This window comes from Dama dama, chromosome 9 (assembly GCF_033118175.1).
Source record: "Dama dama isolate Ldn47 chromosome 9, ASM3311817v1, whole genome shotgun sequence".
Taxonomy (NCBI): domain Eukaryota; kingdom Metazoa; phylum Chordata; class Mammalia; order Artiodactyla; family Cervidae; genus Dama; species Dama dama.
Window position 1 is genome coordinate 7,282,168 of NC_083689.1, and position 12,190 is coordinate 7,294,357.

Below are 12,190 nucleotides of genomic sequence, written 5' to 3' on the forward strand. Positions count from 1 at the left end.
GGGTGGACACACACCGTGACTGTGACTTTAAAAGGTCCAACCTGCACACGTGCCGCAGAACAGACAGGAACATGGCAGGGAGACGAGGTAACTATGGGAGGAAAGGGAGCAGGACAGAGGGAGAGCAGGGCAGGAGAGGGAACTGGGAGCGGAGCGATGACCGGCAGCCACCAAATGCCAGTCCATGTGGTCACGCGTGGTCTTTACCCCTGACGGTGAGTGTGGCTGAGGTCTTCTCCTGCCCGCACATGCACGAGTACTCCCCAGCATCTTCCACGGTCAGGTCATGGATCTCCAGCTCACACACAGGTCCATCTTGCCTCAGGCTCACTCTGTCCCTGGCTCTGAGGATCTCAGACCCCTTCTTCCACTCCACAGGGGCCGCCTTGCTCAGCTCACAGTGCAGCTTGGCTGTGGTCCCTTCCATGGCCTCTTCCTTCCTCAGACCCTTTACGAACTTGGCAGGCAGGACTGGAGGTGGTCAGAAAGACACAAACACGATCATGGCTTCCTGAACTCACAGAAGCAACAGGATACAGAGAAGACACAAAACCCAACTGGACTTGGACCACCTGCTGGAGGTGCCAGTATGCACCGTGACTGTGACCTTAAAAGGTCCCACCTGCACACGTGCTACAGAACAGACACAGAACATGACAGGGAGAACAGAATAATCATGGGAGGAAAAGGAGCAGGACAGTGAGTCAGCAAGGCAGAAAAGGGAACTGAGGGCAAAGAGATGATTACGTTGTTGTTCAGTGATTAAACTGTGTCCAACTCTTTGCAACCCCGTGGACTGCAGCATGCCAGGCTTCCCTGTCCTTCATCATCTCCTGGAGTTTTCTCAAATTCATATCCATTGAGTGCGTGATGCCATCCAACCATCTCATCCTCTGTCATCCCTCTCTCCTCCTGCCTTCCATCTTTTCCCGCATCAGGGTCTTTTCCAACGAGTCAGCTCTTTCCATCAGGTGGCCAAAGTGCTGGAGTTTCAGGTGGGCAGCCACCAAACGCCAGTCCAGGTGGTCACATGCAGTCCTCACCCCTGACAACGAGCCTGGCCAAAGACCTCTCCTGCCCCACACACTCCCCTGCAACCATTATAGCCAAGCCATGATCCTCAGCTCACACGCAGCCCCATCCTGCCTCAGGCACAGTCTTATTTCCATCTCCAGGGTTTCGGCCCAATCCTCCAGTCCTCATGGACCACCCTGCTCAGCTCAGAGCACAGTATGGCCGTGGTCCCTTCCGTGGCCTCTTCATGGTTCAGACCTTTTGTGAGCTCGGCAGGCAGGGCTGAGGAGGGCTACGAAGTCACTGAGAACATGACTCTCAGGGTAACTCTCTCCAGGACACAAAATCCCACAAACAGCAAAAGATCACAGTATGAACAAGTAAAGAGATGCACAGATGGTGATGGAGGCAAACGTCCCAGAGGGAACAGAGGACACAGCAGTGGACATTGACATCTACTGAACGAGGAGCCCAGAGCCAAGAGACATCTGCAGGGACCCAGGTGAAAAGACAGAAAAAGCCACAGAATCCTACGGTGGAGCCAGTGACAGAGACCACATGCAAACATGAAGCCACAGGTCCCTGTGGCCTCTGACGGCCTTTACCCTTGACGGTGAGCGTGGCTGAGGTCTTCTCCTGCCCACACACGCAGGAGTACTCCCCTGTGTCCTCCACAGTCAGGCCACGGATCTCCAGCTCACACATGGCTCCCTCCTGCTTCAGGCTCACTCTGTCCCCGGCTCTGAGCGTCTCAGGCCCCTTCCTCCACTCCACGGGGGCCGCCTTGCTCAGCTCACAGCGCAGTGTGACCGTGGTCCCTTCTATGGCCTCCTCCTTCTTCAGGCCCTTTGTGAACTTGGTGGGCAGGGCTGGGCAGGGTCAGAGTGACAAAGGAAACATCAGAGTCTCTGGAAAACGTAGGGGATCAGCATGTGGACACTTGACAATGGAACAGTCACACGCTGGAGCAAATGAGGAATAAAAGCTTAGGCCCACAGACATATGGGTAGGTAGCTGTGCTGGGGCGGAGTGTGTGCAGAGGACAGACAAACCAGCACGGAAATGGACTCCTCAGGGAGGACCTCACGGCATGGACAGAACATGGAAATGGCTACAGTGCCCAAGGAAAGTGACGATAAATTGGAACGGATATCCTCCAGCATCTTCCATGGCCCAGCTTACACCACACCACAGCCATGGCCCCCTCCAGGCCTTATTCTTTAGTGACTTTATGATCTTGAGGGATATAGCTGGGAATGGAGATACAAAAAGAGCTACCTAAACTATCTGACGTCTACCCCAGCATACCCCTCTTGTCAGCTCCTACTGCTGCTGGGGCCAGAGCCCAGGGCTGACAGGGCCTGAAAAGCACAGACAGAACAAGGAGCATCATGGCCAGAAGGGAATCAGAAGCCACCCCACTCCTGCCCTGTCACCCTAGAGTAGGAGTCCTTGGGGTCTGCACATTCTGAGAAGCCGCTCTCTTGGACTGCTTGTTGCTGGTTAACTTGAGTGCTCTGCAGGCTTGCTCAGTCACTTCAGCTGCGTCTGACTCTTCAGCTGTGTCTGATCCCACGGACTGTGGCCCACTAGGCTCCTCTGTCCATGGCGTTTCCAAGGGAAGAATACTGGGGTGCATTGCCATGCTCTCCTCCAGGGTTTCTTCCCAACTCAGGAATCAAACCTGAGTCTCTGATGTCTCCAGCACTGGCAGGCGGGGTCTTTACCACAAGCGCCATTGGGTTCTCTGGTCCTCGGCCCTTTGCGGTGCTTCCTCCCTGCAGTGGAAGCTGCTCCTGACTGTGTGGCAGGCCTCCAAGCCCACACCCCTTGTGGTCTCCTGGTGAGTCTGAACACTGTGGGTACCAGTGTCTCTGTGCTAGAGATGCTATGCTCCACTCATGAAATTCATTCATGAAGGTGGCATCGTGGCCTGATCTCTGCCCAGAGATCTGAGTATCTGTGTTCACAATGGCCCTGCCCAGCCTCAGAATCCTCTTCTTTACTGTTCCACCTTGTCTCATGAGTTCACCCCAACAGGGCCCAGAATGTGAGGCCTCTGTGCACCTTTTGCTCTGGGAGGTCACATCACACCTTGACAGAAGACCTTCTATGGTAGCGTCTAGAGTCAGCTCACCCATCACAGATGCCAGACACTGATCCCGAGCCCAGCGTGGGTGCCCACCTGCCTTCCTGGATCTGGCTCTGCTCCCCAGTGTGGCGGCCCGTCCCTCCTTCCTCTCCTCCCGTGGTCAAGCACTGTCCACTCCACTCTACACCCAGACCTCACCTCCCGTCTTACCTCCGCCTCACCTCCACAGCCAACTCTCACTCTCATTTCACTTTCACTTCAAACGCCACCTCACCTCCACATCCAGGTGTCACCTCCACATCAACCCAAACTCCAACATGTCTCCCCCTCCCCCACACCCTGCACTCACCTCCCATAACCACCAGACACTGGACAGAGGACCCCAGGCCCTCCCCTCATGGCTCTCTCACAGACTTCCCTCTCAACACCCCGTCAACACCCCACCCTCAAGGGCCGCGCTCTCAACCACCTCCCAGCATCTCTCCTGTCATGTTCCCTCAAGAGGACTGCAATTCTGTGCTTTTCCTATGTGGCTGCCTGCCTCCTCTTTCTCAGACGCGAGCCCCTGAGGACAGTGAGGACCTTATTCTCGGCTTGTTATCTGAGGTGGGCATCAGAGAAGGGAGGGAGACTGTGGAGACTCCCGCTCCAAGAGTGCAGGAGATATGCAGAGACATGAAAGACTGCAGACAGACAGGGTGGAGCTGGAGGACACATTAAAGCCCGCAGACACGAAGCCTCTGCTCCACAGGCCCCACGTGGTCTTTACCCCTGACGGTGAGCGTGGCTGAGGTTTTCTCCTGCCCGCACACGCACGAGTACTCCCCAGCATCCTCCACGGTCAGCTCACGGATCTCCAGCTCACACACGGCTCCCTCCTGCTTCACCCACAGTCTGTCTCCACTTCTGAGGGTCTCGGGCCCCTTCCTCCACTCCACAGGGCCCGCCTTGCTCAGCTCACAGTGCAGCTTGGCTGTGGCCCCTTCCACGGCCTCCTCCTTCCTCAGACCCTTTGTGAACTTGGCAGGCAGGGCTGGAGATGGGCAGACAGAGACTCTCAGGCGGCCTGTACACACAGGTGAAGCAGGAAGTAGGCGGTACACAGAAGACACAAGACCCAATTGGGCACAGGCCATAGGCTGGGTGTCCCAGGCGCACACGCTGGACCACGGATGGAGGAAAGGACTCAGACTCGGACAGGACAACAGAACAGTGTCAGTGGTGACACAAATGGTGGGAAGTGGGTTAAATGCCGGCTTCTTTTGGTTCACACATCAGCACAGGAAGGTGAAAGAGATTCCACAGTCTTCTGGAAACAGGCGGCATTGAGACGGGGAGGGAGCATGGACTGAATACAGAAGGACGCCGTGAAGTCAGTAACTGGACACCAAAGCACAGCTCTGCTTGGCCACACACGGTCTTTACCCCTGACGGTGAGCGTGGCTGAGGTTTTCTCCTGCCCACACACACATGAGTATTCTCCAGCATCCTCCACGATCAGGTCACAGATCTCCAGCTCACACACGGCTCCCTCCTGCCTCAGGCTCACTCTGTCCCCGGCTTTGAGGGTCTCGGGCCCCTTCCTCCACTCCACGGGGGCCGCCTTGCTCAGCTCACAGTGCAGCTTGGCTGTGGCCCCTTCCACGGCCTCCTCCTTCCTCAGACCCTTTGTGAACTTGGCAGGCAGGGCTGGAGATGGGCAGACAGACACAAACACGATCACACTCTCTGAACGCACAGAAGCAGCAGGATATGGACAGTGCAGAGAAGACACAAACCCCAGCTGGACGGGGCCCACCTGCTGGGGGTGGACACACACCGTGACTGACTTTAAATAAAAGGTCCAACCTGCACATGTGCCACAGAACAGACGGGAACACGGCAGGGAGACAAGGTAACTATGGGAGGAAAGGGAGCAGGACAGAGGGAGAGCAGGGCAGGAGAGGGAACTGGGAGCGGAGAGGATGGGCAGACACCAAACGCCAGTCCATGTGGTCACGAATGGTCTTTACCCCTGACAGTGAGCGTGGCTGAGGTTTTCTCCTGCCCGCACACGCACAAGTACTCCCCAGCATCCTCCACGGTCAGGTCACGGATCTCCAGCTCACACATGGCTCCCTCCTGCCTCAGGCTCACTCTGTCTCCAGCTCTGAGGCTCTTGGGCCCCTTCCTCCACTCCACAGAGGCTGCCTTGCTCAGCTCACAGCACAGCTTGGCTGTGGCCCCTTCTGTGGTCTCTTCCTTCTTCAGACCTTTTGTGAACTTGGCAGGCAGGGCTGGAGATGGGCAAAAAGACACAAACACTATAATGCTCTCTGAACCCACTGATGAGATAGGTCCTGGACATCACAAAGAAGACACAGGCCACAGGCTGGGTGTCCCAGGTGCACACGCTGGACCACGGCCCCCTCAGCCCAGTCTGTTCGGCGTGCCCGTGACCCCGTCCACAGACCCCTCAGGCCTCATGCCTGTGAATCTGGTGGGCAGGGCAGGAGAGGTTAGAAGGTGTGGAGAACACCCAATTCTCCAGAGCTCCCTGGGGGACAGGATGGGACAGGATGGAGTGAAAGATGCAGACCCCAACAGGATGCAGGACAGAACCTTCAGTGACACAAGGGGTGGGAAGCAGCTCGAGGCGTGTTTCTCACGGTTCTTGCATGTGCCAGGAAGGAGGGAGGAATGTCATGGGAAGAGGCTAAGACTGAGATGAGGAGGGAAGGTGGCACGAGTGCAGGGAGATGCCATGAAGTTAATAACTGGACACCAAAACTCTGCTTTGCCACACATGGTCCTTACCCCTGATGGTGAGGGTGGCTGAGGTTTTCTCCTGCCCACACACACACAAATACTCCCCAGCATCCTCCACCACAAGGTCATGGATCTCCAGCTCACACATGGCTCCCTCCTGCTTCAGGCTCACTCGGTCCCCGGCTCTGAGGGTCTCAGACCCCTTCCTCCACTCCACGGGGGCCGCCTTGCTCAGCTCACAGTGCAGGGTGACTGTGGCCCCTTCTGTGGCCTCCTTGCCTCTCAGTCTTCTTGTGAACTCAGCAGGCAAAGCTGAGGACAGAGAGACATGAATATCAGAGTCTTGGGAGAACTCTGAAGGCAAGGCATGACAAGACACAGAAGAAGACAGACGCTCCCACAGGACACAGGACAGAACCTGCAGGGACACGAGAGCTGGAACGCAGCTCAGAGGCTGGTTCTCGTGGTTCACACAACAGCCCAGGAAGGAGGAAGGAGTTCTGGGGAGTTACGGGAAGAGGGTGAGGCTGAGACGAGGAGGGAAGGTGGGATGAGGGCACGGAGACAACACGAAGTCAGTAATGGACACCAAAGCACAGCTTCTCCTGGCCACACGTGGTTTTTACCCCGGACGGTGAGCGTGGCTGAGGTCTTCTCCTGCCCGCACACACATGAATATTCTCCAGCATCCTCCACGGTCAGGTCACGCATCTCCAGCTCACACACGGCCCCGTCCTGCCTGAGGCTCACTCTGTCCCCGGCTCTGAGGGTCTCGGGCCCCTTCCTCCACTCCACGGGAGCTTCCTTGCTGAGCTCACAGCGGAATGTGGCCGTGGTCCCTTCCACGACCTCCTTGCTTCTCAGTCTTCCTATGAACTCAGCAGGCAGAGCTGCAACAAGGTCCAATGGACATAGCACATCACTTTCATCCTCCCACAAAGGATGAAAGGGGTGGTGTGGGACTGTGTGGTGTCACGTGGGCAGAGTGGCTGAAGAGGCTTACCCTTTACGGTGAGCCTGGCCGATGTCATCTGGTCCCCAAAACTGCAGAAGTACTGCCCGCTGTCCTGAGGCCGCAGGTCTCGGACCACCAGCTCCAGCACGGTCCCGTCCTGTCGCAAGCTGTACTTGCCTCCAGGCTGCAGAAGCTCATCCCCACGCCGCCACTCCACAGGCCTGACCACGGATGACAGCACGCAGCGCAGGGTGGCAGCACCCCCCTCCAGCACCTCCACGTCCTTCAGGCCCTCTCGGAACTGCACTGGCCGAGCTGTGGACAGCCATGAGCTCAGTCAGTATAGCCCACACGGCTGAGGGTGGTGGAGGGCAGCAACCGGCAGAGGCAGGCAGGCCCACCTCGCTGTCTGCATGGGGGACTAGGGATGGGGACCTCGAGACCTCTGCCTATCCAGGAGGGTGAGCCAAACGGCACGAAGCAGAGGAGGGTGGGGTGTTACGGGCGACATTTAATCTCCCAATTCACCTGCTGGAGCCCGAACCCTCAGGACCAAAGAATGCAGCCATATTTGGAGATAGGGGTCTTGAAAGAGAGGATTGAGTTAAATTAGGTCAGTAGAATGGGTCTTACTCCCATATTATTGGTATCCTTACAAGAAATGGAAACTAGCACACAGATACACACAGAGGGATGACCAGGTGAAGACACAGGGAAAAGATGGCCATCTATAAGCCCAGGAGAGAGGCCTCAAGGGAAACCAGGCCTACAACACCTTGATCTCAGACTTCTGGTCTCCAAACCTAGGAGACAATAAATGTCTGTCTTTTAAGCCACGCAGTCTGTGGCATTTGGTAGCCAGGCCAAGCCAACTGAGATGGAGATGAGCCAAGCCAAGAGAAGGGAGACATGGCAATGTAAGCACACAGATAGTCAGCAGTGAAATTAAAAAAAAAAAAGACTGCTGGTCAGAAGACCAGGAGAGGCTGAGAGAGGCTTTCAGGAGCAGAAGAAACCCAGAGACAGGGCAGCCAGTGGGCAGAGTGAGATCAACGAACAGGGGAACAGAAGGAGCCTTAGGACACCCTGCACCCACACACGAAGAGGACAGAGAGTGTCCTGGAGTCGCCCTGGCCCTGAGCAAGGCAAGAGTGTCAGGAGTGTGGCTGGAGGCCACCCAGCACCGCTCTCCCGGGGCTCACCATGGACCCTGACAATGGAACTGCTCCAGGCGCCCGCAGTCTCACACTTGTAGCGCCCGCTGTCCTGCAGGGTGGTCTCAGTGATGACCAGCTGGGCCCGGCGGCCCTCATAGGTCAGCTGGCACCGGGACGATGGCCGCAGGGGCTTCCCATCCTTGGTCCAGCACACAGGGCTGTCTGAGGCAGAAGTCTCGCAGACAAGGGTGAGATCCTCCCCCTCTGTGACTGTGGCATCCGTGAGCCCCTGGGAGAAAGCACTTGGCTTCTCTGCAGACAGAGAGGGATGCGTAAGACTGGTGGGGGCTCCTGCAGGAGCAGCCCCTGGTCTTGCTACACACCAGCAACACTCCTGGTCAGTGCCCACCTGCCCCCACACCCCCATTCTGGGCTGCAGACAGGACTGCTGGGAGAACAGGACAGGCTCTATGTGGCCCCGCCCCCACACTGACCTTGGGTTCACCTCTGCATGCCATGTACAACAACATGTCTTCAAACAGCACCACTCAGCTCTGGGATCCAAGGCTCCAGCCCAAGAGAAGCCTATGGTGCCTTCCTTCTCTGTGAGTCCCAGGGCCTCACCCAGGAGATGGCCAAGCCAATGCCTTGAAGTTGCATGCTCAACCATGTGGACTGGCCCCCACCATGCACTGGGCGCTGGGCCTGCAACCTACCTGTGACCTGCAAGGCAGCTGAGGTTCGCTGGTCGCCTGCCTCAAAATGGACGGTGCCCGAGTCCTTGAGCGCTAGCTGCCGCAGGGTGAGCACGTGGTAGCCACCGGGCTGGGCCTCGATCTCATTGAGTTCATTGGCAGACAGGGGTGTCTTGTCCAAGAACCAGTGGACAGGCCTGTAGTCGGCAGGGGAGATGCGGCAGCAGAAGGTGGCCGAGGAGCCCTCCTGCACCTCCACGTCCTCCAGGTCCTCTGTGATGAGCACTTTCTGGCCTGCAGAGACACAGACGGGCACGTCAGGGGCCCCCTGGACAGCTGCCAAGGGAAATGGGGTGCTCCCCAAGGCCTGATCTGGGGCGGGCGCTCAGCAGGGAGCGAGCAAATGCCTCTAACAGAAAACATTAAGTGGGTCTGAGCTGAACGGTCCAGGCCCACCAGTGAGCCCTCAATCCACCTCTCGGGTCTTTCTGCAGAGCACCCAGGCTGATCCACAGCACGGCCCCTCCCCAAGCTGTGCTCCATCCATTGTCCCGGTCACAGAAATCACCCAATGCCATTCAGTTCTGTATTAACAGAAGTGTGGGGGAAGAAAAGAGAATGTGGCTATGGTAACATTTAAATTGAATGACTTGGAGAACTAACATGAATTTCTAGAAAAAAAATCTGTTTTTGCTGCTGTCTTAGGTTATGCCAGCAAATTTGAAAACTCAGCAGTGGCCACAGGACGGGAAAAGGTCAGTTTTCACTCCAATCCCTAAGAAAGGCAATCCCAAAGAATGCTCAAACTACTGCACAATTGCACTCATCTCACACACTAGTAAAGTAATGCTCAAAATTCTCCAAGCCAGGCTTCAGCAATACGTGAACTGTGAACTTCCAGATGTTCAAGCTGGTTTTAGAAAAGGCAGAGGAACCAGAGATCAAATTGCCAATATCTGCTGGATCATCAAAAAAGCAAGAGAGTTCCAGAAAAACATCTATTTCTGCTTTATTGACTATGACAAAGCCTTCGACTGCATGGATCACAATAAACTGTGGAAATGTCTGAAAGAGATGGGAATACCAGACCACCTGACCTGCCTCTTGAGAAACCTGTATGCAGGTCAGGAAGCAACAGCTAGAAGTGGACATGGAACAACAGACTGGTTCCAAATAGGAAAAGGAGTACGTCAAGGCTGTATATTGTCACCCTGCTTATTTAACTTATATGCAGAGTACATCATGAGAAAAGCTGGGCTGGAAGAAGCACAAGCTGGAATCAAGACGGCCGGGAGAAATATCAATAACCTCAGATAGGCAGATGACACCACCCTTATGGCAAAGAGTGAAGAGGAACTAAAAAACCTCTTAATGAAAGTGAAAGAGGAGAGTGAAAAAGTTAGCTTAAAGCTTAACATTCAAGAAACTAAGATCATGGCATCTGATCCCATTACCTCATGGGAAATAGATGGGGAGACAGTGGAAACAGTGTCAGACTTTATTTTTTTGGGCTCCAAAATCACTGCAGATGGTGACTGCAGCCATGAAATTAAAAGACGCTTACTCCTTGGAAGGAAAGTTATGACCAACCTAGATAGCATATTAAAAAGCAGAGACATTACTTTGCCAACAAAGGTCTGTCTGGTCAAGGCTATAGTTTTTCCAGTGGTCATGTATGGTTGTGAGAGTTGGACTCTGAAGAAAGCTGAGCACCAAAAAATGATGCTTTTGAACTGTGGTGTTGGAGAAGACTCTTGAGAGTCCCTTGTACTGCAAGGAGATCCAACCAGTCCATCCTAAAGGAGATCAGTCCTGGGTGTTCACTGGAAGGACTGATGCTGAAGCTGAAGCTCCAGTACTTTGGCCACCTGATGCGAAGAGTTGACTCATTGGAAAAGACCCTGATGCTGGGAGGGATTGGGGGCAGGTGGAGAAGGGGACGACAGAGGATGAGATGGCTGGGTGGCATCATGGACTCGATGGGCATGAGTTTGAGTAAACTCCGGGAGTTTGTGATGGACAAGGAGGCCTGGCATGCTGCACTTCATGGGGTCGCAAAGAGTTGGACACGACTGAGCGACTGAACTGAACTGAACTAGGTATGCTGAAAGCTGAAGAAATCATAAATACTGACTGGCTGCCAGATTCCTTCTGCATTCACAGGTGTCTTGAAGTTACTGCATACCAGAAAGCATAGATGGCACATCTGTTCTTGCTGTTGTTCAGTCCCTAAATGTGTTTGACTCTTTGTGACCCCGTGGACTGCAGCACACCAGGCTCCACCATCCTCCACCGTCTTCCTGAGTTTGCTCAAATTCACATCCATTGAGTCAGTGATGCTATCTAACCATTTCATCTTCTGCCACCCTCTTCTCCTTTAGCCTTCAATCTTTCTCAGCATCAGGGTCTTTTCCAATGAGTCGGCTCTTCACATCAAGTGGCCAAATACTAGAGCTTTGGCTTCACCATCAGTCCTTCCAATGAATATTGAGAGTTGATTTCCTTTAGGATTGATTGATTTGATCTTCCTGCAGTCCAAGGGACTCTCAAGAGCCTTCTTCAGCACAATTCAAAAGCATCCATTCTTCAACACTCAGCCATCTTAATGGTCCAACTATCACATCCGTACATGACTACTGGAAAAAACATAGCTTTGACTGTATGGACTTTGGCAGCAAAGTGATGTCTCTGCTTTTTAATATGCTGTCTAGGTTTGTCATAGCTTTACTTCCAAGGAGCAAGCGTCTTTTAATTTCATGGCTGCAGTCACCATCCACAGTCATTTTGTAGCCCAAGAAAAGAAAATCTGTCACTTTTTCCCCTTCTATCTGCCATGAAGTGATGGGACCAGATGCCATGACCCTAGTTTTGAATGTTGAATTTTAAGCCAGATTTTTCAAACTCCTCCTTCACCCTTATCAAGAGACTCTTTAGTTCCTCTTCCCTTTCTGCCATTAAAGTGGAGTCATCTGCATATCTGAGCTTATTGATATTTCTCCCAGCAATCTTGATTCCAGCTTGTGTTTCATCCAGCCTGGCATTTCACATGATGTACTCTGCATATAAGTTAAATAAGCAGGGTGACCATATACAATGCACTCCTTTCCCAATTTTGAACCAGTTCCTTGTTCCATGTCCGGTTTTAACGGCAGCTTCTTGACCCGCATACAGGTTTCTCAGGAGACGGGTATGGTGGTCTGGTATTCCCATCTCTTTAAGAATTTTCCACAGTTTGTTGTGATCCACACAGGCAAAGGCGTTAGCATACTCAATAAAGCAGAAGTAGATATTCTTCTGTAATTTTCTTGCTTTCTGTATGATTCAGCGAATGTTGGCAATTTGATCTCTGGTTCCCATGCAGCTTGTCATCTGGAAGTTCTCGGTCCACGTGCTGCTGAAGCCTGGCTCCAAGGACTTTGAGCAGAACCTTATGCTGCTGCTGCTTAGTCGCTCAGTCTTGTCTGACTCCGTGCAACCCCGTGGACTGCATCCCGCCAGGCTGCTCTGTCCATAGGGATTCTCCAGGCAA

At 54.0% G+C, this 12,190-nt stretch overlaps 1 protein-coding gene across 1 annotated transcript in view; it reads right to left on the reverse strand.

Annotated features, from left to right (window-relative positions):
- Positions 1 to 12,190, reverse strand: part of OBSCN (obscurin, cytoskeletal calmodulin and titin-interacting RhoGEF) — a 235,604-nt gene that overhangs the window by 72,066 nt on the left and 151,348 nt on the right. The window contains exons 40-49 of the mRNA XM_061149525.1: positions 8,683 to 8,955; positions 8,012 to 8,278; positions 6,858 to 7,124; positions 6,481 to 6,744; positions 5,903 to 6,166; positions 5,119 to 5,382; positions 4,532 to 4,795; positions 3,876 to 4,139; positions 1,620 to 1,883; positions 208 to 471 (exon numbers count right to left, since the gene is read on the reverse strand). Coding sequence (XP_061005508.1) covers positions 208 to 471; positions 1,620 to 1,883; positions 3,876 to 4,139; positions 4,532 to 4,795; positions 5,119 to 5,382; positions 5,903 to 6,166; positions 6,481 to 6,744; positions 6,858 to 7,124; positions 8,012 to 8,278; positions 8,683 to 8,955 — 2,655 coding nt within the window. The remainder of the gene's footprint in view (positions 1 to 207; positions 472 to 1,619; positions 1,884 to 3,875; positions 4,140 to 4,531; positions 4,796 to 5,118; positions 5,383 to 5,902; positions 6,167 to 6,480; positions 6,745 to 6,857; positions 7,125 to 8,011; positions 8,279 to 8,682; positions 8,956 to 12,190) is intronic.